The sequence below is a fragment of the Bos javanicus genome, chromosome 28, assembly GCF_032452875.1.
Source record: "Bos javanicus breed banteng chromosome 28, ARS-OSU_banteng_1.0, whole genome shotgun sequence".
Classification (NCBI taxonomy): domain Eukaryota; kingdom Metazoa; phylum Chordata; class Mammalia; order Artiodactyla; family Bovidae; genus Bos; species Bos javanicus.
The window spans coordinates 45338320-45365724 of NC_083895.1; the positions used below are offsets into that span (position 1 = coordinate 45338320).

Below are 27405 nucleotides of genomic sequence, written 5' to 3' on the forward strand. Positions count from 1 at the left end.
AATACAATGTAAATGCACTGTAACACAGTAGCTGGCACATGACAAATCCCAATTTTGCTTTTAGGAACTTTCTGGAATTTTTTTCCCCAAGTATTTGTGATCCATTCTTGGATCCACGTGGAACCCATGGGTATGGAGAGCCAACTGAACTGTCTATAACGTCTTTCCTGCTGTGCTCCAAGACATGTGTTTGTTTCAGCCTGGATCCCAGCGCCTAGACAGAAGTGCTCTGAGAAGGGATAAGTGGATAAATGATTTGTAGAAAGTAAAACATCCTTCCTGTGCTGCTTCTTCCTTGGCATCTTTGCAGGGATGCAAAACCAACAAAAGGCTAAAGAGTGGAGATGCCAACAGACCTGTAAACGTTGCCGATGCTCAGAGGAAAATCTGCCCACAGGAGGGTGAATCTGTCCCTTCCTGCTTAGTCTTCCTTTCTTCCCATCCTCTACCCTCCCTAATCCATCTGCCCCACCCCCAACTTTACAACAAGAAGTGACAGCAGGAAGTCTCTGTTAAGCAGTTTTTAATTTCTCTGTTATTTGGTTTTCTACTTTGGTACACGGTAAATATAACCATATTTCACACAGAAGCTGACACACCTCATTATGACAAGCCCCATAAAACAGAGCCCATATAAATCACCTGCCATGGTTTGGCTTCACCCGGCTGTCATTGCTAAAATCTCTATTTCTAAGAGCACAACAGAGAACGGTGGTTCAATCTACAGATGAACAAGGACAGCGTGAGCAGCAGCCAAGTCTGCCGGGCTGGAGAGAAACCAAAGACATGGGCTCCTCGGTAGCTGGCTGGCTGTCTGCAGAGACGTGAATGACACAGACAGACAAGCCACATGAAACCCTGGAGACCAGGGCAGCTGGAGAAACACTCCACAGCTACAGCCCATCTATCAGACACCTCTGGCTTCTCAGCCCTAAGAGATTCTGAAATAAACACAAAGCCCAAGATGGCTTAATACTGAAGCTGGTGGTACCTGCATTTTGGCCTCAATCACCATATGGGTAGGTTTTATCTTGGGGCTCCTGACAGTCTCTCTCCTGGGCAGCACAGCCAGCCAACCCCTAACATCCCCCATGTCCCCAGGAAACCCCACAGCAAGACTCAGACAGGCTCTAAAATGTTTTGCCTTCAAAGGCCTGGAGATTGAAGGCAGTATCCAGAAACTTCTTCAGAGACACCAGATGAGTGTTCCTGTTCCCCGTGGCTGGTGCAGCCGCTGGGTCTCGGCCAACATACCTGGAGGAGGAGAGAGAAGCTCAGGGGAAGGGCTGGGCTGGCTTCGCGGCTACCCTAGGACCGCATGGGGTCTATGCTTATCGTCACCCAGCTGCAGGAATGAAGAGCCTGAGGCTCCAAGGGGCTAAGTCAGTGGCCTAAGATCAAAGGTAGGAGATGTGAGACATGCAGGAGGTTCTCTAGTTGAGTTCTGGCCTCAGAACAAACACAAAGGTTTGCTCTCCATACGGCCATATTGAAGAGGATCCCTAATGGGGAAGATGCTCTGTCACTGACAGTCACAGAGCCAGCAGGGACTAGGGGGCCCAACTCCTCGGGTTTCAATACAGCCCGGAGAAGGGCAGTGGCCAGTGCCAGGTCACACAGCAAATGGGGCAGGGCAGGCCAGGATGGGGCCGTGGCAGACACGAGCGCTGGGTGGCGGGCAGCCCCTGCACCCAGGGCAGGCCAGGATGGGGCCCTGGCAGACACGAGCGCTGGGTGGCGGGCAGCCCCTGCACCCTGCCTTGTACCATACGGGCCGCGCCCGGCCCAGGACGGTCATGAAGCGGGGGCTGATGTAGTCGTAGTAGCCCATGTTCTTGTGCTCCTCCTGACACCACACCAGCTCCACGCCCGGGTACTTCTCTGCCTCTCGCTTGATCAGGTCGAAAGGAAACGGAGAGATCTGGGGCAGGGCAGGAAGAATGAAGGTCACAGCCAGGGGAAGGGGGGTCTGCCCACAGACAGGCCCCCCAGAGAGCAGCCACCACCCTCCTCACTGGCTCCAGCCCTGGCACGCTGCCCAGAGCCAGGGGACTGGCAATTGGGCCTTGCCCACCACGCTGAGCAGCCGAGGGGCCCAGGTGCACCTGCTCCAGGCGTGTGATGGCCACAAGCTCGTCCAGGCCCTGGCTGCTCCGCTCCTTCACCAGGTCATAGAACACCTTGCCCGTGCAGAAGATGAGCCGCCGCACCTGCCCAGGAGCCCGCGCCGCAGCCCCATCCTCAGGAATCACCCGCTGGAAACTGGTTCCTGGGGACCAACAGGACATGGATGGGGCGTCGGCCCCCAGAGGGGCCAGAGCAGCCTGGGAATCAAGTCCACACTCCTGGCTCCTCCAGGCTCTCCTTGGCCACCGAGTCAAGCCCCAGATTTAGATCTGCAACATGAACCTCCTGAGCCAAACAACAGAACAGGAGACAGTGGACACCCTGAGACGTCCTGGGGACAGGAGTGGAGACAGCAGCTGCAGCCACGGGCAAAGCCCTGGGAGCACCAAGTTTAAAGTGATGGGGGCTGATGGGCAGAGCCCCTGGGGAGGACAGAGAAGGTGACATCACATTCCCATCTACAGAAGTGTTGTCTGTCCCAGACCTGCTCTCCAGCCAGTCATGCCCACCTTCCGCGCACACTCAATTCCCCCAGTCATCAAACTGGAAAGTAAACCCTGGCATGGTTCTTCCTCCCTCAGCCCCAGAGCCCAGCTCCCAGCAGAGTCCCACAGGTTTTTCCTTCCTGATCTCATGCCAGGTGGCAGGGAAGCTATTGTGAGGTCACTGCATCCCAGGTGAGGACCCTGAGGCAGAGGGTTCACCAGCACTGAGTGTTCAGCCCACACGGTCCAGCCCAACACCAGGGCTCTGCACTGCTGGCTCAGCCACCGGCCGCATCTGAGGAGATGCCTTCACACGCGCAAGTGAGAACAAGCGCCTGCCCACGCCACTGAGGTCCCCGGACCAGCTCCCGCCCCTCCCCTACAGCCCAGGACCGTTTTCCCAGACAGCTCTGCTATGACCAGCTTCAAGGCCCTAAACTTGCCCCCTTCATCCTCTATTGGGTCACATCTCAGTTCCAACACCAGGGCTGAGAGCTCTTGGAGGGGGTGCCAGGTGCCCAGGGTCAGTGATGCCTGTTGGGCTCATGAGTGATGCCTGTTGGGCTCATGAATGATGGATGAATGACTGACACTCAGCATCCCATGAACCAAGCAGAGCTGCAGCAGACCTCCAGCCTCTGAGCTCTTCCAGCGCAGCCAGGCCGGCCCTCCTGAGCAGCCACAGGGAGCTAGTGCACGCTCCTGAGCCTGGTTCTCAGCCCAAGTGACCTAGGCAGGCCCAGACATCTGGCCGCTGCACCAACCTCCCAATCCAGCTGCTGGCAGGGACTGTGTCAGAAGCTACAGGGCCAACAGAGCCACAGAAACAGAGGCTGCCCCATGGGCCCCCATCAGCCACCTCCCCAACCTGCCCAGGCACATACCAGATACCATCTGGTCAAAGCTGGACTTGGCCTCTGGGTGCCTCAGCAGAGATTTGGGTGTGAAGATGATCAGCTGGAAGGGAAACACGGTGGCTGGCTGCCGGCCTGCCCCCACTCAGCCAGGGCACCCTGCCCTTGACCCCTGCGTTATCCCAGCGATGACCAGGGTGGGTGGCTCACCGGCTTGCGGAAGGGCAGCAGGATCTGCCGGCGCAGCACGTGGAAGTAACTGGCCGGCGTGGAGCAGTTAACCACGATCCAGTTGCAGTCGTAGAGCTGTCTCACCTCAAAGTCCTGGGTGAATGCCTGGAGGGACAGGGTGCAGCTGGGAGGGGACCTGCCTGTGGTACCCATATCCTGGCCTTGCCAGGAGTAGCAGCGTGTGGCCCTGTCCTGGGGAGGGGCGGGGAGCGGGCAGTACTCACAGGGTAGGCATCTGAGTCGTCATTGCTCATCTGCAGGAACCTCTCAGGCCTGGCTGAAGAGTGCTCTGGGCCCTGGAACAAATGCCAGATGGCCAGGCTGGCCAGAGTTCCGGGGGATTAGGGGTCTGTCACAAGAGACGGGGACCTGGGGCTCAGGGCAGGGTCTAGAGCGCTTCTGGAGGAGATGCCTAACTCCAGAATCTGAACCATAGGAAAAGCAAGGAATGTGGGAAGAGCAGGAAGGAGGGTCCAGCCAGAGCCAAACCGTGTGAGCACACAGGGCAGAAGGAAGAGTGAAAAGGCCAAGACGCTCTATCTCTAGAACGTTCTGCCTTGCAGCAGTGACCATTTGCTGAGTGCTCCCTGTGTGCCGGACATGGTTCTACAGGCCTCACACACATCATTCTCTGCCCTGAAAGCAGCTCTGTGACGTAGATGAAGGTGAAGGGCGAAGACTTTAAGAAGCAACCTCAAGGTTACTCAGTCAGAAGGGGCACTGCACACCCAGGTCTGCCTCCTCCTCCTCCCCTCAGCCACGCGGCTGCTCCGCTCCATAAGACAGCAGGACACCCCACTGTCCTCCAAGCTGGCTCCCCGTGGGACAGGGGTGGCTGCCCCTCGCTTAGGGGCAAAGCCCCGCGGACCCACAGCCACAGGTACCAGCCAGGCCAGCTCGGCTCCTCACCCAGCCTGGCTAAGGTGAGAAGCCAGCTTCCTCTACAACTAAGGTGAGAAGCCAGCTTCCTCTACAACTGGGGGACCTTGGGCAGTCACAGGACTTCTCTCCTCGCATGTGAAACGGGAACAGAACCAATCTGGTGAGGATGCCACACGACAATACATGGCATGGGAAGTGCCCAGCACCATGAGACCTAGCTCTGAGCAGTGCTGATCAACCCCTGAACGTGTGACCAGTCCAAGCTGAGCAGGACATCCATTCCAGCCAGACAGTGACCAAGCCCCGGCCATGCTCTACCTGGTCAGGCCACACAGCCACCAGGGTGGGACCTCACGATGCGCCTCCCTCCCCTCCCCTGATGACCTGCATATCCTCCTTCTCCCCCACATGTGGCCCCCCAACAACAGAGGTTCAAATCTCAGCGGCTGGCCGTGTGACCTCAGGCAGGCTATTCTACCTCTCTGTGTCTCAGCTTCCTTATCTGGCAAGTGGGAACAGGATCTGCCTCTTTAGGCTGTTGTAAGGATTGGAGGAGTTGCTACACAGAGGTTTTAAAGAGAGCTGGCACACAGCAGGCACGCGGACACGTCCGTTCCGTCTCTGACCGAGAGCAGTAGTGTCATCAGCGGTGCTGACACAGACCCACGCAGGCCCCACCCTGCGTCCTGTGGTTCCCAGGGGCTGGAAGGCACACGACCCCCTCAATCTGCAAGTGGCCAAGGGTCCAGCCACCCTCTTCCAGGCCAGCCACGCCCTCCTGCGGCGGCCCTCACCATGCCCTCCATGCCATGGGGCAGCAGCAGCACGATGCCATTGTGTCGCACCCACTTGGCCTGACCCGTGCTGATGAACTGGTCGATGATGCACTGGGCCGTGTTGTGGAAGTCACCAAACTGAGCCTCCCAGAGGACCAAGGCATTGGGGCTGGCCATGGCGTAGCCCAGCTCGAAACCTAAACAGAAGACACAGCGGTAGAGCCTGCCGCACGCTCTCACCAAGGGCTGGGGCTCCGGCCAGCCCAGCCCGTCCTCACCCACCGTGCCTGCCCTGCCCATCCTTCCCTGGAGGCCGGAAGATCCGGGGACTCCATGGGGCAGCTGACCACAGGCCCAGAGATGCCAACCTCAGCCCTGACCTCGCATACAGCTGGCTTCAGCCTTAGCTAGACCAGCAGCCAAGTCCAAAGATCCCCGCAGAGGCCGAAGGGGCCGCCTGCCGAGGAGGCCCTGCAAAATGAGCAGGGGCGCAGGGCCAGCCCCAGAGGCTGCTCCCCAGGAGTGGCCAGTATCGGGGGTTCCTGCTTCCGGGAGGAGGCAGGTTCAGAGGAAGCAGGGCAGCTAAAGGCTGAGCCAAGGGAGAGTTGAGGGTATAGTCTGGGGAGCCAGAGCCTAGGAAGAGCCTAGCCTGAGGACAGGGCCCCTGGGTGCGGTGGCGCAGAAGACGAGGCAGGTGAGGAATGTGGAGGTGGCCAGGCCAGGAGGCTCAGGGCCAGCCAGCAGCAGTGGCCCCTAGTGGATTCAATGGGGTTTTTGTCTGGGCCCACTGATGCCACCCAGGGACAGGCTCTGGTATCCAGAGTCCCCATCCAGGCAAGACTGACCCTCAACTGGCCCTCTGAGGGCCAGATGGGACAGGACCACATCTCTGATGTGGCCTCAGGTGGAGGCCGCCCAACCACTGCCCCTCAGGGCTGTCCCATGAGCCAGGTCCACCCGGGGGCCTCCAAGCTCCTTCAGCCTCTCCCAGCTCCAGACCGTGGTCAAAACAACAAAGACAAAATGCCCTGAGGGGCCAGACCCTCTCTGAGCTGCAGGCAGTTCTGACCCACCCAGGACTCCGTACTCCGAGAGGGAGCTGTTGCACACGGTGTAGGGGGCCTGGTCAGGCCACAGGTGGTTCATCGGGACACACGTCCTCCGGTCGATGTCCTGATCGTGGAGAACGTGGTGCCGGTGGCTGGAGAGACAGACCAAGAAACGGTGGGAGGCGGCGGACTGGCCAAGACACCTGCAGCGCCCCACCGGCTGGCGGCCGCCGCGGAGAGCCAGGGCCATCCGGCCCCTCCTCTGGGCAGCCTCCCCTCCCAGCAGCACCCGCCTCACACACGCCCCGAGGGTCTTGGAGCACAGACAGAAGAGTCTCAGCTTCCTACATAAGGAGGGTCCCATGAGACCAGCCATGCCAACCTCCCAGGCCCTGGGTAGAAAGAACCTGAGGCCCTAGGAAGCCATACTCCAGGGGCATTGTCCCCCTGCCCACCCTGCTAGCTCCCAGGATCACAGGAGACAGGAACTGCAGCACATAAGGAGGGGCCCCTGGCTGAACGCCAAGCCTCACGAGGACTGACGTGCAACACAGGGTGCCGCGGAGCGGTCCCCTGAGCCCTGGCTGAACAGGGCCAGCGGTGATGAGGGACGAGGGAGGCACGGACAGTCTACTGAATTCTGGAAGCCACATCTCCAGGACTCACTAACATGGCAGAGACTGAGTTGAGATCCCAAACATCTGGGGTCCCAAACAGAGGGAATGTGATGGGGACAGCCAACAAGTGTAAAGTCCTCATCTGAACTCTAAACTGCAGACAAGAAAGACGGCAGTGGGGAGTGGGCTTGACAGTAGTTCAAAGGGAAACAAAGATCTTGAGGACCATTGATGACCAGAAGACTTGACATCAACCAAGAGCTTACGCAGAGCAGTCAGCTCTGCATGCTGGCCCCATGGGGCAGAGAGGAGGCCAGGAGCTTTCAGATGGCCTGGCTATCTGATAAGTATTTCTTTGAGCTGTTCTCCATTTGCTGAACCATAGGTGTTCCAGATCTATTCAAAGGGCTCAAACAGCCAATCAACTGTTTTAATCCCTTCTGACTCTGAGATTTTCCTTCCTTAGTTTTGAATGGTGGACCATGAGGGCAGAGCCTAGAAATACCATGTGCGTCTCCTCAGTGAGGCACGGATGCAGCTCATTGTAGCACCTGGTCCGACAAGGAAAATCCTTTGAGGAAGTTCAGCAAAACACACAATGAGCAAATCAATCTGTGGACACTGGAGTTAACAATCACTCGAATTGCCAAGTTATTAACCTGTCATTCCTGAAACATATCCAGCCTTCAAGCCTGGGAGGCTGATGAGGAAACAGTGATTAGGACACCAGTGAATTTAACGGAGTATGTATAGATCAATGTGTGCCAATTTCCAGTGGCCCTGGACCTGTCCTTGATTTGCCACAAGTTACTGGAGCCGTGTGGAGGCAGCTGTCCTGCCAGTGGGTGTCGGGAAAACAAAAGTGGGTCTTTCCTGCACGGTGGCCGGTGGTTTCTGTTTTTCCTCCAGACCATAACACTCAGCCAGGGATTGAAAAAAAAAAAAAAAAATCAGTTCTAAGAAGCTTTCCTCTTAGCCCTCATTGAAATGATCATCCAAAGTCCCTGGGCCAACTGAGAGACCCCCAGCACAGCCGAACTCTCAGCTCTCCCCAGCGGCAAGGCTAATGCCCACGGGGCTTGGGCTCCTCCGCCCCCTAGCCTCACCTGAACGTGCCCCTCTCCACGTCCTGCCCACTGAGCCGCACGTGGATGCCCTCCTTGAGCAGGGAGCCGAAGGCCATGTACTCTGCCAGCGCCCAGTCCACCGTCCTCTTCCTGGTCATGTCTGCACGGCCCCGCAGGATTCGAGAGAGGCCTGGGGGAGGGAAGGGCCAGCCTGAGGGGCGCAGGAGCTTGGCCACCTCGCCTGGGACAGCTATGGTCCCCAGGCCCCGCACCAGGTGTGTGCATATTCACTGTGTACCCCCCCACACAAGCCAGGGGCCTGGCAGGGCGCAGGGGACCCTCCTCCAGCCCCACCACCCCAGCCAATGCACTAGGCTGGCCTGCACGTATGTCCCCTCTGCCTCTGTCCCCGCGGGAAGGAGGAGGTGCCACTAGGTGAGCGTCAGCCACGCGCGCGTGCCACACACGCTGAGCAGGGCACATTTCTCCAATGAAACGCAGGTACTGACTTTCACTGCCTTTCAGATGAGAAGACAGGCTCAGGAGAGGAAAGTCACTCACTCTCCCTCATACAGAAGGTGCTTGGATCTGAGCCCAGGCTCCTGGCCCAGGCTGGCCTGCCGTTGGCCCCACACCCACACAGACCTGCCGTGACTGCACACAGAGCCGGTGCCCCAGGACACCTGGGCTTGCCCCAGAAGTGGTGGAATCCTCTTGGAACACCCACAGCCTGCTCAGAGGGTGCACGGGGGCCCCACTACCACCACAGGGGCTCTTCAGGCTGCCTGAGTGGAGGCCACAACAGCTACAGCCAAGAAGCACAGCCAGTGGCCAGCTACTAGACCAGGGTCACCCTCTATCATCTGTCCACTTGCCCCCCGGAATTCTAGACCCAACTGCCCCCTCCACGGGAAGCCTTTTTTTCCCCTACTCTCCTCCTGTCTAACCCAGGGGTACCCCTAACAAAGGCACTGGGGAAGCCCAAGGTGTCCGTGGAGGCCTGTGAGCGGCACTCACTGGGGAGCGTGGCACCCACATCTGTTCACCTGAAGGGTTATTATCACAGATCCCTCATGGGCATGAGGGAAGCACAGAGAGCTCAGCTGGTCTGCCCACAGCCAAGCAGGGATGAGGCTGGGCCTCCCTGACTCCTGACACCACTTCCTTGGGGCCTGATGTCTGAGACAGTGGCCCATGCCAGACAGAAACCTCACCCACGTGGATCTTAAAGTCCTCCAGGGGCACAGAGCTGGCCACTTCACCAATGTGGGTCAGCGTGTCCTCAGGAACACCTGTGGCTGGGCACGTCATGCTCTTGGGCTCCCCATCCATGTTGAAGAAGCCTGAGAGGGCAGAGACTCTGTGACTTTGGGGAGGCGGTGGGGCCTCAGTTCCCCTGACCAGCCCATCTCCCTAGGCCTGCCTCTCCCACAGCCCCAGGGGGCTCTCAGCCACACGCCGCTCACTCACCAGGCCAGGGAGAGTCAAGCCAGTGCTTTATGTGCAGGATTTTTTTATCCTTGGACTTGCCATACGCCTCCTCACAGATCCGATCATATTTGGCGATTTCTTCCTGAAATAAGAGTGAAGGCCTGGATTGAGGCAATGATGCCCTGGGCAGTCACAGGCTGAGTGATTGGTCCTTCTGACCGTATTCTAGAGGAATGGTCTTCCCCTAACCCAGAGGGACCTTGATTGATTTGATTTAGTCAATAAGTCATGTCCGACTCTTGCGACCCCATGGACAGTAGTCCGCCAGATTCCTCTGTTCATGGGATTCTCCAGGCAAGAATACTGGAGTGGGTTGCCATTCCCTTCTCCAGGGGATCTTCCCAACCCAGGAATCGAACCCGGGTCTCCTGCATTGCAGGCAGATCCTTTACCAACTGAGCTACCAGGAAGCCCAAGAGGGACCTTATGGCCAGAGTTTAAAGTCCCAGAGTTCAGGGGATCCTGGAAAGAGTCCATGGGATCGCAGTCAGCAAGGACTTGTGGGAGCCCAGGAAAGACTCACGGTCTTTGCTCTCGGAGCGCCTGAAAGAGGGAGGGCCAGCATATCCACAGAGAACACTGGGGACAACCCGGCTCAGGGCCGCCTCCCACAGGAAGCCTTCCTGGACTCCTGCCTCGGGTGGGCTTCCCTGCATCGCCACACTGACTGAATCCCACCAAGTGTCTTTGGTCCTCTGTCCCCCTGGATAACTGGGGCTATCGCCAGCCCCCAGCCCTGGGCTGGTAACATCAGCAGCCCCTCAGAGTCTCGGCTCCAGCACGGTGCTGACGGGGCCCACCTCAAACTCCTGCAGGGTGACCGTGCCCTCAGCGATGAGCTTGTCCGCGTACTTCTTCAGCACGGGCACCTGTCTGTGGATCTGCTTGTACATGAGAGGCTGCGTGAACATGGGCTCGTCCATCTCGTTGTGGCCACGCCGGCGGTAACAGACCTGCGGGGCAGAGGGTGGGTCCCCACGCCCAGGCAGCGTGGCTGACACAGTCACTGCCACTGGGGCACACCTGGCCGGCCACACTCTTCAAACCTCAGCAGCTCTCATGGTCACCCGCCACCAAATGCCCACCCCCAGGCCTCTGCAGAGACTGCGCCCAGTGGCACCCAACCTGCTGCCCAGCCCTGACCGCTGAAGATGCTGCAGCCCTGGCAAGCTTGGCACAGCAGGGACAGCTGAGCCCACGCAGCCGGGGCCCCCCTCACCCACCAGGTCTACCACGACGTCTTTATTGAAGGTGTTCCTCCACTTGGCTGCCACGCTGCACACATATATCACAGCCTCTGGGTCGTCTGCGTTCACATGGAAGATGGGTGCATTGACCACGCGGGCCACGTCGGTGGGGTACGGGGAGGAGCGGGCCATCCGGGGGTCCGTGGTGAAGCCAATCTGCAGAAGCAGGAGGCACTGAGAGCTGGACAGCTACAGCTGCCTAGAAGGCCGGGGGTCTGGCAGCTGGGGAAGGGGTGCCTTTGCCTTGAGGTCCATCAGGCATGGCCAGGAGGTGATGGGGACATGACCAGGTAACAGTGGGTGACCTTGAAATCACGGGGACAGCAGCACCACCAGGCGAATCACACCCGCTCTTTCTCCTGCAATCGTTTGTATACAGTGGGAGCAGGGAGCCCAAGTTGGGATAAAACCCAGTCTCACCAATTACTAACTATACAACCTTGGGCCAGGCACTTAAACTCCCAAAGCCTCGGTCTCCTCATTGATTAAAAGGGCTCATTAAATTCCTACCTCACAGGGTTATACTGTGAAGATTAAATGACTTAAATGACTATGCAAATAAAGTCGTTAACCCAGGGCTTTACAGGTTCAGAAGAAGAGCTGTCATTAACCACAGCTGCCTTAAAAGCAAAAGCTGTGAGAGCCGTGTTCTAAGACTGGGTCACATGGAGCTAAAGGCAGCATCTAATTTTATATGTGCAGCCTCTGGGGTAGGTGATGGTTGTACCCGTCTTCCTCTATCCCTACAGCTTTATCATATATATGTGTGTGTGTGCACACATACATGGGGATGGGGGAGAGAAGGACAGAGAGATAGATACACACAGAGACACACACACAGATGTACACTCCTCCCATTCCACAGACCAGGAAACCAAGGCTGAGAGGTCAGGCACCTCGCTGAAGGCACGCTCTGCTAAGTGGCAGAGCAGTGGGCTTAGAAGCAGGACTATCCCTGTCTTCTCCTCAGAGTGCTGCCTGGACCAGGAACAGGTACCGCTGCCAAGGCCGGCATGCAGCCCTGGCCCTCACCTGGTTGTTGACGACAACATGCACGGTACCGTTGGTGGTGTAAGAGGGCAGATCGCTCAGGTGGAAGGTCTCATAGACCACGCCCTGGCCAGCAAAGGCGGCATCCCCGTGGACCAGGATGGACATGACCTGCAGGACAGGGTATCAGTCAGGAGGGCCCCCATGCTCCAGCCTGTGCCGCCCAGCCCCAACCCTGAACCTTGGAGTCTACCCCTCGGAGCTCACCCCTCAGGAGCCCGGCCCACAGAACCCAGGTCCTCGGGGCCCAGGAGCTCACCTTCTTGCCCTGGGCGTCCCCGCGGTAGAACTGCTCCGCCTTCGTCTTCCCCTGCACCACGGGGTCCACAGCTTCCAGGTGGGAGGGGTTGGCCACGAGCGACAGAGTGATATTCCTGTTCGTGACACGATTGATCCGCTCGTGGTACATGCCGAGGTGATATTTGACATCTCCGGAACCCTGAAGGTTGAGGTGGCCTGTGATGAAGGTCCCCACCATCCCAGACATGCAAGTCCACAGTGGGGCTGGGACATCCCCTGGAGTCTGCTCCCTGGGAAAGTCGTGCTGTCCCTGACTCACCCCTGCATTCCTCCCCCAACCCTGGCACACGCCCTGCTTGTCCTCTAGCTGCTCTAAGAACGGCCGGCAGGTTCCCTGGGTCGTGATCCCTCATCAGAGCCCCTGCTCATTATCAGCAACCACACTCTCCGCGTGAATGATGGCAGAGTTGGGGACGGGTAAGGCAGCCTCAGGACGGGGCCAGCGACAGTGAAGGCCAAGAAACGAAGGACAGCTCTTAACTGGAGTTAAGACCATGGGCCAGGCCTCTGGGAAAACACTGGAGCAGGACCCCTACTAAAGTCCTTTCACCAAAGCAAGCAAGAATGTTCACGCAACAGATAAAAGCACAGTAGCAGGGAAACATGACACACTTGATGGTCTTAGAGCGAGGAGGCTTTCCAAACAACATACAAACCTCAGAAGCCACAGAGGATAAGACGGCCAAAACCTAATATGTTTGTCAAGGGGGAAGAAGATCCACGCACAGTATTAGGGGGCAAGAAAATCAAGCTGGGAAAATATTTATCACACAAATGCAAGCAAAGGGCAAACTCCTTCAATACGTAAAGCACTTTTCACCAAGACCCCAGGGAAAAATAAGCACAAGGCAGGAAAAGGAATTTACAGGAAAAGGCATACATGGTTTAAAAACATGTGAGAAGACACTCACATTCATAGCAGAGAAATCTGTTCAAATGCAGTCACTTCTGGACCTATCACATTGGCAAAGATGGAAAGGCTGGATGGAGTAAGGGAAGCGGGGCGTGGCCTGGGACTCGCAGCAGGCAGACTCGCCGCTGTCTGCAAGCTGTTTGGAGGGCCATTCAGTCCTGCCTCCTCAGCTTCAGCCACGACATTTCTCAGACACTATCTAGAAATGCACACACATGTGTGCAAAAACACTCATCCCACCACCTAATGCTCGTCAACAAGAGACAGTGGAAACCAGAGGGGCATTAGAAGCCCAGGAGTTTGGCGTGTTGTGGTGGCTCACTAAGGGAAAACGGCAAGGTGCCCAGCGGCATCTCGAGCTGCTCCCCTGGCCTCTTACAAACAAAGCTGTGCTGGACGCCTACATGCATTTGCATTGCGTGGCGCATTTCTGGAATGTTCCACCTTAACATGAAAACTGACCACAGCACAGCCTCCGGGGAGCAGGAAAGCAGCCTCAGAAGGGAAACTTACTCTCACTATGAATCTTTTCTTCAAATGATGCTCACATTGTTTTTTCAATTAAGAAAAAAGTAAACTTGTTTAAAGAGCTCTTTGGCCAGGTTTTACAGTTCACTCACGTCATCTGTAATTGCTCACAACCTATTCTGGGACCAGGAATTTTTATCCCCATTTTACAGGAAAGCAAAGTGAGACTCAGAGAACAAAGGTGCCTGAGCAAAGTGAACACGGTGGTGGGAAGAGTGCGAGTTGGGAGCCAGCAGACGTGGATTCTGGTCCCGCTCTGGTCTAACGTGCTGGATGGATGGTGGGAAGAGCGCGAGTTGGGAGCCAGCAGACGTGGATTCTAGTCCCACTCTGGTCTAACGTGCTGGATGGCTCTAGAGCAGTCATTTAACGTGGCTCATTTTAACAAAGCATCCTCCAGTGCTGGGTGCTGAGGCTTCGGGGTAAGGTCCCTGCCCTCACCTTGCTACCAGCCTGGATGGGAAAAGAGACACACACACACACACACACACACCACCCCCCCGCCCCTGGAAAAGGCCAGAGCAGACACAGTTCTTCAGGCAAAGGGAGCACACAGGAGGCACAGACAGCTGTCCTGCCTGGAGGACCAGGAGAGCCATCAGACGGGGTGACGGGCAGGACGTGAAAGAGACAGCGAGAGGAAGAGAAGACGGCAACGTGGCTGAGGGCCCAGCACGCACAAAATCATGGGATACGCGGCCTACATGACATGAAAACATACCAGGAAGTGGGTGAGGGTGGAAAGCTGTACCCTCTGCTCATCAGTGGGCACAGGAAACTGTCCTGACCTCCCAACACTGTGCTGGGCAAACAAGCGAGTGAGGAGTCCTTAGGGGCAGGCAGACAGGACTCTGGGCACAGAGACACAGCCACAGGGGCTGAACTGAGTAACTTCAGGCACTCCCCTGCACCTCTCTGGGCCTGTTTCCCTGGCTGGAGAGAGCAGGTTGGCCCAGATCATCCAGGGATTCTCCTAGTTATCCGAGATCAGAGCACTTGGCTCCAAAGCACCTGAGGAGCCTCACACTGACACCCCGGCCCTTCTCCCACTCTTCTACATGGCTGCCCATCTCCCAAATACCCAGCTCTCCAGGGGCTCTGGTGCCCACACTTGGCACCCACCTCATCCGCCGCCTCCAGCTTGGGATCAAACTGGCAGAAGATCTGCTCCAGGTCCTTGCGAATAACGTTGGCCAGCACATTCAGCCTGCCCCTGGGGCCAGAGGGGACAGGGCTCTCACCTGGCACAGAGGCCACCTCCCTCCATACACCCCAGCACAACCATGCTCCCTGCCCACCTAGGACCCAGCAGGAACAGCGTGGGCCCTGGGACCCCAGCCCTCTGACCCTGTCTCAATCTGCAAGGCATGTGAGCAGCTCTGGCTGGCCAGCTGTCCCTGGCCAGCAGACACCCACACACCTCAGACTCAGGAGGCCTTCACGAGCAGGGAGCCACCCAGCCTCATGGCCGAGTGTCCACTCACCCCCTCCCTGACCCCAAAGCTGAGCCCAACCCAGAATCTTGACCCCAACCTGCTAACGCAACGCAACCACTCCCACACGGCTCCCCAGCCCAGCCTAGCAGCATCTTGGAGCAGGATACAGAAGAGGTGACATTTCTGCCCTTAGGAGTCACCAGAGGACCTGTCCAGACGAGCTTAGGTCTGGTGGGTGGGAGGGGGCGTCCAGGGGGGCTGTGGGGAAGCAGCTAGGTCCAGGGATTCTCCAGTCCAGCCTGAACTTCCCACCATGGGGCAATATAATCAAGGGTGGACACCAGCCTGAGGCAGGCACAAGGCGTGACTCAGAACTCGCTTCCCACAGCCCAGCAGCAGACGCCAGCCCTAGGTCTGCACATACTCTGGTGTGACCTCCAGCCCCACAGGGCCCTGTGACAGAAGGGCAGCCCTCTTCCGGTGGGCTTCTCTCTTGTTCTGTGGAGGGAGGGCTGTGTGGACACAGGAACCAGATGAACACCCCTCAGCCCCTTTGGGGAAAGCCCTCAAGTCTAAGAGGCCCTTTCTCAACCATGGAGGCTTGGCCAAGGGCAGTCCTCCGATCCGAGAAGCCTCCTCAGGCCAGGAGCCCATGCAGCGCCATCACAAAGCCTCAGAGCTGCCCGACGGCCCAGCACCATTCTCTCCCCACCCCCCACGGTTCTACTGAAGCCATGCCGTCCTGAAACCACGGGGTCCTCTCTGCTCCCTCCAGGGCACAGGGCCTGTGAGACAAAGCCTGGACTCCTGGCAGGCCAGCCCATGGATGGGGACCCTCCTCACACTTCATCGTGATGCCCCAGTGCTGAAGCAGTAGGGTACTGGCCCCCTGTGAGCGGCTGGAAATGGGCATGGGAAATACCGAGGCTTTGCCCTTCAGACAGACAGCATGTCCTGTCCCTGCCCATTCAGCAGGACCCCTGGCCACCTTGGCTGCATTCCTCATTATCCCACAGGCTCCAGCTCAGAGGTAACTGCCCAGTGGCCAGGCCAACCTTCCAAGTCTTTATCACGGTCCCAGGGAAATGAGTGGTCAGCTAGCAGCCAGGGAAAGAGGCGTCAGCTGACCTCAGAGACCTCCCACCAGGTGAGGCCAACCCAGGCCCACGTGTCCAGGCTCTGCCCTCACTTTCCTGGGCTGTGCCACTCCACAGGAACCTCAAGTAGCATGACATAGCCCCTTCTGTCATCTCAGTACTGCTGGGGATGGTGGCAGTGTGGTGAGAGAGAAACTGAGCCCAAGAGAACCCGGTTCCAGAGGCTTTGGCCACACACTCAGCTCTTCCTGTGATGAGCAAGCCAGGGCCCAGGGACTCAGAACTTTCCAGACCCCTTTGCCTCTACCCCCAGGTCCCAACACCACCCCTACTCTGACTTTCAAAGCCTCACATCTATCTCAGAAGCACAAGGCTGAGGCAGGGAGGACCCACCTGTGGGGCATCCCCAGGATGACGTTCTCGATCCCCATCTCACTGGATTTGTCGATGATAGTCTTCAGGGCCGGGATCATGACCTCACAGCCCTCCAGGCCAAACCGCTTCTCTGAAGACCACTTCCTGGCCAGGAAGTCTTCAAACCTGCTTGGGGAGGGGAAGATAAGGGTGGTGAGGCAGGGGCTTGTGGGGGCTATTCCTGAGGGCTTGGAGTAGGGGGCCAGGACAGAGGAAGCTACGAAGTCACATCTCTCTGCACAGTCCAGGGCCTGGCACAGACACCATGATGCCCCACCAGCAAGGAGCATAGGTCTGGGGGAGGCTGAGGCTCCTCCCAGCTTAACCAGAAGCCTCTGGCTGCACCCATTCCCAGTAACCACCTTCTCTTCCCCTTCCAGTCAAACTACTGCCACTAGCCATTCCACTCTTCTCGGCTCGCTGCCCTCCAGCACACAGGTGCCCTGGAGCCCTCTCATCATGTTCCAAAGACCTCCTCATGGCTCAATTCAAATTCCAGCCCACACGTCACTTCTCAGGGAGCCACTTTATTCCCAGCAGCTGGGTCAGGGGCTCCTCCAGGGCCCCACGGTCCTAGGCAGACCCAGCTTCACAGAAGTCCAGCTCTGCCCTACCTGCAGGAAGTCCCTGCTACACTCACTCCACGCAGGGACATCCTTATGTCACTTCCATCCTCGTTCAGTGTCATGATCTCCTGGAGCCCCACCCAGTCCTGCCTTCACTTGCCAGGTACCTCCTCATCAGCTAGGGCTTGGGATGTCTCAGACAGCGCTGGAGCAGGCCCCCCAGCCACTGGGGCTTCCAGGGAGGTGCTGGGGGCCCGACCTCATGGAGCGCACTAGCCGGGCTAGCAGGGTCCGCTTCTCCTCGCTGGAGAACTGCATCACGCCCGGGCTCTCGAACTTCTGCCGGATCCACTGGCACTGCTCAACATCGTTGATGAACATGAACTCCAGACCAATGTGCTGGCAGTATGTGCTCTGTGGGGACAGGGGAGCACTCCATGAGGAGCCAGGAAGACGACGGACAGCCTCGGGGTCTGGAACAGGAAAGGCAGTGCCCTCCCTCCCTCTAAGGCACGCTGGAGAGCTTCATCAGGTGTGCCCGACACGCCTGCCCGTGCTCACCTCCAGGCGCCTTATGATCTCCCGCAGAGAAAGGGTGTTTTCGGAGCCTCCAATAAAAGTGGTTGTGGGCAGCTGGAACTCCTTATCCAGATCAGCCTCCTGCAGGTCGTAGAAGGCTGGGAGGCCGGTGGGGCAGAGTCAGGGCGGCAGACAGGAGAAAGGGAGGTGAGGCGCAGGTGAGCCTAGCTGCATCCCTAGACCTCCTAACAGTGCCCCAGCACCCTCCCACCATGTCCAGCCTAAAGGTCAAGGGCCCTCTGTCCACAGCGCACAGGGCGTGAGAGTCAGAACCGAGCTTGCCGTCACAAGGATGGGCCTGGACAGGTGTCTCAAACTTGCTGAGTGGGTGCACCAGCTGGGGAGGATGGAGAGCCCTCCCTTGCAGGGACCCGACGCATAGATGGGCGAGGGTCAGAAGAAAGCCTCTCAGGCTGATGGCTGAGACCCGAGACCCAGGGGCACCGCAGGCTCAGTGCCCTCTCTAGGCACAGGCATCAGCTGGCTCGCGTTGCCAGGGCAACAGGAGAGGGTGTTGATTCTCACCGAGTTTATCGACGGTGGTGATTAAGTCTGAGGGCACGAAGGAGTCCAGGTCCGCATCCAGGATGCCCAGGGGGTCCAGCTGGGCCACATGGTGGCCCCGGATCTGGAGAGGAGGAAAGGCCCAGGCAGAGTGGGGCACAGCCGGGCAGACCCCACCAAGACCGAGACTCTGGGCCCCTCACTTCCGGCTTCAGAATTTCAAGTTTCCACACTCCCAGCACCCAGGCCTTAGCAGGCCTGTGAAACCCCAGCACAGCAACTGAGGTGGCAGGAGCTCAACTCGGTTTAAAAGTACATGGTGCAGTTTTCAGAAACAGGAAAGAACGCATACACAAAAATAATTACCATGGTACTATTAGTAATTGCAAAATTCTAAAACTTCCCAAATGTCCATCAGCAGGACGCTGACAAATGGATATGGGAAATTCATGCGGGCACAGAGTTGCTCAAAGGAATGAGGAAAATTCCTAACTGCTACAATGAGATTGTCTCCACAAAATATTCTTAAGCAAAAAAGCAAATTACATAAAAATGTTTGTGATAAACTACCTATCATCTAAGAAAGGAAAGACAAAAGTAAATATATGCACTTGCATATATTTGTATCTATTTGAATATCTACAAATAAATGTGTGCATTAGAACAATACGTAGTAAAATAATAAAACCAAAAAATAAGAAAAATTATTACCTACAGGGAAAGGACAAAATAGGGCAGAGTGTCAGGGCTAGAAGCTAGACTTTTAAGACTATATCTTGCTTTTGGAATCTTATAAATATTTTATATCACTATAAAACAAAATTAAGAATTCTGTAAAGCAATTATCCTTCAATTAAACAATAAATAAATTTTTTAAAAACAAAATTAAGTTTTAAAAATTGAAAGTAAGATAAATGAATTAATGCATCCATTTTGTGGCATAACTATATAGAGAGGAACTATTTCAATTGACTAACAGAATGCTCCCCAAAGGCAAACAGGACTGCAGAAATAAAAAGATCATAAATTCATTTATATTACCAACCAGCAGTGGTAGTACTAGAATTGTATTCTTACCTTGTCATGTATGGATTATGAGAAAAATCAAATAAGTCATTGTATTGCATCTTTGAGAACCTCTACTTTTGATATTTTTAAAAGGAGATGGTGATATAAGATTGATGAGGTCAAAGACAAACCTTAAGTCCTATATTTGACGTGTATAGAAGCATCAGTACAAACCTATAAAGTATGGTATCTTTAAAAAAAACTACGTATTTCCTGTCTCTAACCATCAAAAGAACCCAAAAGTCATGACCAGACCAATAACAGCAAATACTCCCTCACCCCCTGGAGAACTGGCTTATTAGAAATATACAAGATGAGCTCAAATCATCTTATCCTACCAAACACCACTGAGGCTGGGAATAAGGACACATTTTGAGCAACAACAAGGAGAATATCTGTAGCAGACTGAAACTCATCAAATGTGTTTAAATCCATGCATTCATATCATACTAAGAAAAAGAAGAAAAACCTTTATTTGCCATATTTGGAAGATGCTAGGGAACCAAATCATAATTTTGAAAATCCATCAATAAAAGGGAAAAAAATCAAGCACTGATCCTACCTTCCCTGTATAATTTGTACTTGAGGCCAAATGGAGCTAACAAAGGAAAATTCCTCCCCACGGAAATATTCCAGGTACCAAACAAAGACAGAATTAGACTATCACCACTTTTACGGCTCCTAATGACTTAATGCATCCAGGAAATTATCGTCCTTAGCTACTAACTGATGAAGTGCCATCACCACCAGGAAGCTGATTTGCAACAAAGAAATCAAATCTATGTTGGGTCAAGCACCTAGATATAACCACCACTTTACAGAAATTACATGGGGCAAAGGATCAGACAAAGTGATACCATGCGGATGCAATCAGCAACATCCAGACTCGAGAAAACTCTACAGGACAAACAAGGAGCACAAAAGAAACGCAGAAGGACCTGCGGAGCGGAGAACAAGAGCTTAAGAGCCATGTCAACATCACAACCGGTGGCTTTATCTGAATCTCAATTCAAATAAGCAAAAAAAAGACATCCTAAGACAAACAGGCACAAATGAATACCAATTGGGTATCTGATGACATTAAAGATTATTACTATTTTTAGCAGTGATAATGCCATTATGTATATTTGTAAAGTTTTAAAGGAGACTTTATCTCTGGAAATACATGCTGAAACGTTCAATGAATGAAATGAAATGACATCTGGGATTTGCTTCAAAATAATCAGTGGCCTGGGGGTGGAGCCGGAGGTGGGTAAGATGAAACAAGAGTGGCCCTGTAATGATGGGCTTGAGGGTTTGAGACACGATTCTTCTACATTCTATATGTTTGCAAATAAGCAGCAGCTTGGGTTTTTTTTTCAGTGCTGTATGCAGGTGAGTCAAACCAGAGCTCAGCCCCAAGCTGGCCTGTGAGGTGCTGCAGCCCACCCCATAAGTAAGTACTCACCATCAGGCAGATTTTTATCAAGCCAGTACAAGGTAACCTTCCTGAATCCAGAGACCAACCTGCTGGAAGGACCCTGGTGCTGTGATCTCAGACAACGAAAGACCACAGACCTGCTGCAGAACTGAGACTATGCTTGGAAGACAAGGCCCTCAGGCCGCACTGTGAATGATACCTTATATTTCATACAAAGTTTTATATTCCTTGTTCTTCTTTTTCAAAGTCAACAGTTAGATAGCTTCCTGCCTCTTACCCAGCCAAGACAAACATCATTACAACCAATGCTGTTTGCTCCCAAGTGGCCCACGATCCACGGGTTCTGAGGCCAATAGGGGAGCCTGATCCTGTGGACTGTCCCTATTCTGCCCCAGCACAGCTGGCACGCCCTGGGTGGGCAGCTGCCAACCCACACAGAATGCCTCATTCAGGGGCAAGGTGCCCTTTCCATTTGCTAAGGCCTCCCTCTCCCCCCGAGTTCCTGCAGCGGCTTGTGCGACACCCTCCCACCAAGTCTCTGCCAGGATGCCCTTACCCTTCCTTCTGCATGTCTTCAAGACAAGTTTCTCTTATGAAATACCTTCGGCTGCCAATTCCCAGAGAGATCCTAAATGATTACATTTTTATGGAGTGAACACCCAGAACAGCCCTCCAATTAGTACTGTTGAGTCAAGACCAAGAATAGGGAATATCATCAGGACTCTCTGACATAGCGGGGGCCGAGCCTGGGAACCCAGCCACAGGGAGCCTAAGTCTCCAGGACAGAGCAACTGATGGGTGGGAGAGCTGCTTAATGAACTATTCATTTATTCATTCGTTAGTTCCACACACACTAGTTAAGCACCTGCTGGACATCAGCCTTGTCCTCTTGGAATGCCCAGTCAAGAGGAGAAAACGGACATTAACAAGGATCAGTGTATTCATCTTTCATTCAACACTCACTGAAACTGATCACTCACTAAGTACCCCCCAGGTACTGGGGCACAGTGCTGTGGGAGATAGATAACACTCCATGAGAAAGACCACAAACAAACAAACCAGTCTGCACAAAAAATGAAGGGAGATGGCAAGTGATGTGAATGGTAATGTGGCAAAGAGCAGGAGGGGGAGTCAGAGCCACCCACAGAGGGCTCGGAGAAGGGCTCCGAGGTGGCGCGGAGCTGAGCCAGTCTTCTTGTTATCAGCGCCTGCCCCACCCAGGAGCCTGCACCCTCCCAGTCACTCACCTGGTAGGCCCGGATCAGGGACTGCACAGCCAGGTGGTCTTCCACCAGTTTACTAGTCTTGGTCCGGCTGGATGCTGCCAGTCTCTTTTCAGAGACGACAGAAAGGGGCTGGGGCTGAGCCAGGCTGTAAGAGGCTTCCTCACTGGCTTTCCGGAAGAAGCTGTCCCAGGACTGGACGGGGGCAGAAACAAGAAAACAGCCCAGTTAGGGACTGAGAGTAGTTGGGACCCCAGGGGACATGGTCTTCCTTCATCACCATAGCTCTCAGGACCTTCCTAAGACCCTGTCCAGAGATCCCTCTCAACCAGCCCAGGCCCCCATCCAGAGCTCAGATCTCTCCAGGACCCAGCTTGGTAGAGGGCTGGCAGGGGAGTTATAAGTTGTGATCAAGGGGCTTCAGGCATGAAAGAGACTTCTATCCCTGGGGGAAACATGCCCTCACACACTGGGGTTAGAGGCAGCCTTTGTAGAGGACAATCTGGCAGGCAGGTCCTCAACACTTTCAATGTATGTATCTTCTGAACCAGAAATTCCACTGCCAGCAATTGATTCTACAGATGTACTTGGACCGGTGTGTGCCTACAGGTACAAGGACGTTCCCCGCAGGAGAGTTTATAAAAATGGCAGCATAAAAACAATCTAAGTGGTGATCAATATGAAACCATTTAAATAAATGGTAAATTTAGATTCTGGAAAATTATGTAGTATTTTTAAAAAAAGATGCATCTATTATTATGGCTGTGGAATATTGACAAGATATGTTGTAAAGGAACAAAACAGAAGAGGATGCATGGTTTGCTACTCTTTATGCAGAAACCAAAAGCAGATGGACAAATGCACCAGCACCTCTGTGTCGCAGCAGAACACACGTGGAAGAGCTTTCCTTGGCATCCTCTCACACGGTACTGGTGGGAGAATAAGATGGCACACACCCTGTGGGAAGCAACTGGGCAGCATCCATCAAAATTATGTGTCCAGACGCCCTCTGACCCAGCAACTCCACTTTGTGGAATTTATCCCATGGTGAGCTGCACACTCCTGAGGTGATGAACACACAAGATGACGCAGTACAGCGCCAGGCGTGGCAGCCAAGGCTGGAGGTGAGCCAGATGCCCGTCCTTGGGGATGCGTGTGGCCCATCCATCCAAACAGTGGAATACTACGCAGCTGGGGAAAAAACGAGGCTCTTAAGGTGCTGACACTGAAAATCTTAGAGATGCATGCTGAATGGAAAAAGCCTGTGGCAAAACGGTGGACACTGCATGTCATTTATTTGTGTAAAGGTGAGGGAAATCCAGAATTATGTTTGCAATAAGTTTATCTAAAGAAAATCTGAATAGATACAGAAGAAATTAAGAATAGACTGGGGACCAGACAGCTAGGAGTTGAGCAGATGGAATGGGAGGAAGGCTTTTCACTGTAGAACTTAATACTTTTTGTCTTGAGTCATGTGAATGTATGACTTTCCTTTGAGGACTGTGAATGGACAGAGAGCAGCTTCACTTTCTACTTTTGCCCTGGCAGCTGATTTTACTTTTTCATTTTCATTATTATTATTTTTTTACCATCAGTGTGTACTTATTCCACCGGCTCAATATATACATATAAACACTCACACTCCTAACAACACGACAGGGGCTACCTGGACACAGTGCAGCATGACAGAGGGGAAGGGCAGCTCTCAGAAACAGGGTGTCTGAGCAGGGCATCATCTGGGCGTCTCAAGCCAGACCCCCGACCACTGGCTGGTTCCGCAACAGCAGAGCAATGAGCTTTCCTCTCCTAATATGAGGACCAACTCTTTCACAAACGAAGACATGGTGGACCTCAGAGGCAAAGAAACTTACCCAGGGTCACTCAGCAGGCAAGTTGCTTCTCCCCACTGCCCCCTCCACAGCCCTCAGGACCTTCTCCCCCACATAGAGGGGTACCAACCTTGTGAACACTCTGGGGGTTTTCCAACCAGGCGAAGTACATCTCCTCCATATAACTGGAACCACCTCCAGCTCTGCTGCTTGCGAAGGGAGCTAGTGGCCCAGATGACCTGCTGCACCAGCTGAACCTCTGGACTCCATGTGGGGCCAGGAGCCTTGAGGCCTGTGTCCCAAGCCGGGATGGCAGCAGCCTCAGCTGACTCATCCTGGACACAGGCAATAAGAGAGAAACAAGCCACAGGACCAGGATGGAAGGAGGCTCTGGCAGCCACTTGTCCATTCACACGGCATTTAGTGGGCTTACTGGGCAGGTGACCCTGGGCTAGGTAGTACAAGACAAGTCCCTGGTGAGAGAGACAATTGGCCAGGCCCCCTAGCCACCCTGGAACTCAGGCAGGGAAGTCCTTCAAGGACTCGGTGCACCATGCCTGGTCAGGAAAACGCCAGAAGAAAGGGGTCTGGCTGAGCTGTACTATCTCAAGGCCCATGGCACTGCTGGATCTCCGGTCATTGTGACCAAAAGTGACGAGTGACTTCCCTTGACCCCACTAAGCCACCCGCTCTTCCCCAGGAAAAATGTATGAACAATAGGCTTTCAGGAGTCTATGTCTATATGGCGGGGTGGGGTGGGGGGCCTTCCTTCCCCCCAGCCCAGAAGACAGAGATTCTAAGAGAAGAGCCTCCTCTTAGAACCTCTGTTCCTTCATAATGCCCTCCAAAACAACTGTAAGCAGAGCTCCCTTCTCTTCCCCAGCACTGCCCGAACACAGAACAGCTCCCTCTGAACACTTGCTGATGCCCTTCTGACCAGAGAATCCCAGCCTGTGAGTGGGCGGTAGCACCAGAGCCACACCACCAGGGGCCATGCAGGCTTCTCAGTCTCAGAAAGTGTACCTCCCTGCCTGGCTTGGCCGGAAGTCAATGCCCCTGGGGCCAGGTGTGCCCAGCCCACAGGGCACTCCCCTCCCCACCAGTTCAACCAAGTCTCCAGAAACAGCTGGCTGGACCTTCTATTTTACAAGGAGTCATGTTCCAAGGCAGGGCAGGGCACAGCCCTCCTAGCCCATCTCCTCCGCTTTTCCCTCCAAACTTACAGGAGGCAAGGGAAGGGGAGGGCGGTCTCCTTGAGTGAGGGACAGTGGGCTCCTCAGGGCAAGTCCAAACAAAGGAAAATTTAAAAGCAAAAATGCACTGCACTGCAGGGAGGAAGGAGATGGGTTCAGCCGGAACCTGAGTCCCAGGCGCCGGAAGCTCCCTTTCCACACGCTCAGCGGCCTGTCCCGCCCCACCAGCCCAGTGGCACTAGGCTTTAGCGAGGGTTGCCAGGGGCTGGCTCTTCCTGGAGTGGCACCCTCCAGGTGTTGGGTGGGGCCTCAAGGTCTGAGATCTGCGGTCAGAGGGTCAGGGTGCCAACCCCTTCTCAATCTCTAATAGCCCCTGAGACCTGGGCAAATACAGGGGTGCTGCCCCTGCCCAGATGGCCATAGGGCCTAGGTGCTACCGGCCCGGAACATCAGAAAACGCTAAACAACCCAATGCGGAAACTCTAACATCTGCACCCTAAGGCAAGAAAGCCTGACGGCAAGATACCCATGTGGGAATGAGAATAAGAGCAGAGTGAGCGAGCACTGACCTGGGGGCAGGCACTGGGCTCCTCCATCCCTTTCAACAGTCTCAAGAGGTGGGCACTCTATCGTCCCATTTTACAAATACAGAAACAGAGGTTCAGCAAGGCTAAGCTGGCGAGCGGTGGGGCCCTGTGGTTCCCGAGCCCGTGCCCCCCTCACTGCCCAGTCATGTGTAAACACAGAGCTGCTCCTGCCAGCAACCACTCCCACTGGGAGATGGGATGGCCTGGGGCGGGGGGTGAGGGGGGCAGGGGCAGGGATGAGCCTGCCTGTGTCCTGCCCAGCCCAGCGCAGGAACACTGTGTTTTACAAATACTGAGTAATCAGGAAAGCCATGGCACATTGCTGCGGCCTTCACCCAGCCTGACAGGAGGGCAACCAGCCAACCACCCCTGCCCCAACCCCAGCGGGGCTTGGGGATACAGGAGCCCTGGAGGTTCTGGGCACAGAGTCAACCTCAGTATCTGCAGTCAAAGTCCCAGCCTGCCCTGCCCACTTAGGTGAAAGGGAAGAGCCCAGCTCAGCCTCCAGTGGACTAACAGGCAGGTTGCTCTGGACCGGTCTTGGTGGTCTCCTCCCTAAGGACAAAGTCAGTACCATCCCCTTCCCCACTCCCAGAACAACTGCAGAATCCCTGGTTACCAAGCCTCTTTCACATAAGCCCCTATCTGGGCTGCCTCGCTGAGGACTGCTCTGCAATATGCCCATTGTAGAGATCAGTTAACAGATCCTTCCCCAGACCTGGGGAAGCTGGGCAGCAGCAGAGCCTAGACTCACCCTCCTGTCGGCCTACTATGGCACCCTGTTCTGGGAGCTGGGTGGCCTTTTCTCAGGAACAAGTCCCAACCTTAGTTTACTGAACCCAAGAGAAGGTCAAGGAGGCAGACCCTGTGGTAGGAAGCAGGGCAGAAAGGGGGTGTGCTTATTTCCTTGGCAGAGCTGGAGGGCCTGAATGAAAGCCCAGGGGAGGGAAAAGGACAAAGGTAAAAGGGGCCTGTCCTAACATGCTACAGGATATGTGGGGAGGGGATGCAGGGATGGGCATCATGGTACCCTGCTGGGACCTCGTCTCATCCCCCACATTTCCCTGAGAGATGGAGAAGCAGTTCTCAGGCTGGCTGCCTCTCTCAGGGCCTGACCTGAGGCCAGTCTTGCCTCTCTCAGGGCCTCAGTTGCCCCATTTGTGAGCAGAAACCGCGCTTAAAGCCGTATATAAGGGCCCTGCCCACCTCCCGCCTCCCCCCACGAGGTCCTGAGACTTCGAAGCTGCCTGCCTGTCCCACCAAGCACATGACGCTATACCATCCCTATCCCCAGCGATGTTCTCCGCAGCCCAGGTTCCTTCAGGAAGGGAAGGGCAGTAGGCCCCTCCCCAGGCCACGAAAGGCGTGGACAGTCTGCAGTCTTGGGCTAGAGACCAAATGCTGATGTCTAAAACCCCACCGGTAGAGTTTCGCTCCTTTACGCAAAACGTTTCACAAGAACTGCTCTCGCAGGGTTGGATGAACGCGAAGGGCTGGGGGGTGTCCTTGGGGAGGCCGCAGCCAGCCAAAGACGGAGCCAAGGTCACGCTCACTCCTCCCGCCTCACGGGGCCCCGGCTCCGGGCTGCGGCGCCCCAGGACCCGAGAGAGAGGACCGGAGGGGAGGCCCGAGAGACAGCAAGAGGAGAGGAGGCGCAGGGACCTGGAAGGGAGGGGCCGCCGCGCTCACCCGGCCGGTGGGGGTCGGCGCGGCAGCGCGATCCAGAGGCTGCGGGTCAGGGGGCTGCGAGCAGATGATGCGTAGCGCAAGGTACCAATTACCTGGGTCACGAGACGCGGCGACGTGGGCTGAGCGCCTGGGAGACTCCACGCGTCTTGACGTATTTGAGGACGCCCCGCCCAGCCCTGCCCC

General features: G+C 55.3%; 1 protein-coding gene across 3 annotated transcripts; it reads right to left on the reverse strand.

Annotated features, from left to right (window-relative positions):
* Window positions 1–506: 506 nt before the first annotated feature.
* OGDHL (oxoglutarate dehydrogenase L) lies at window positions 507–27405 on the reverse strand. Of its 3 annotated transcripts, none has more exons than XM_061405684.1 (23): window positions 27315–27405; window positions 23884–24088; window positions 21949–22119; window positions 18235–18337; window positions 17692–17807; window positions 17390–17544; window positions 16544–16690; window positions 14740–14830; window positions 12136–12315; window positions 11859–11987; window positions 10803–10982; window positions 10380–10532; window positions 9559–9661; window positions 9303–9431; window positions 8128–8278; window positions 6429–6556; window positions 5374–5552; window positions 3922–3993; window positions 3677–3802; window positions 3497–3569; window positions 2106–2269; window positions 1767–1921; window positions 507–1254 (listed from the first exon to the last, which is right to left on the reverse strand). In XM_061405684.1, exons 2-23 carry the CDS (start codon window positions 24085–24087, stop codon window positions 1131–1133), a joined length of 3033 nt encoding a protein of 1010 aa, XP_061261668.1. In that variant the 5' UTR covers window position 24088; window positions 27315–27405; the 3' UTR covers window positions 507–1130. The 3 variants fall into 3 exon arrangements, with proteins under 3 accessions (XP_061261668.1, XP_061261667.1, XP_061261669.1); XM_061405683.1 differs by lacking the exon at window positions 27315–27405 and adding an exon at window positions 27223–27310; XM_061405685.1 differs by lacking the exon at window positions 27315–27405 and adding an exon at window positions 27223–27308 and having other exon boundaries at window positions 10380–10460.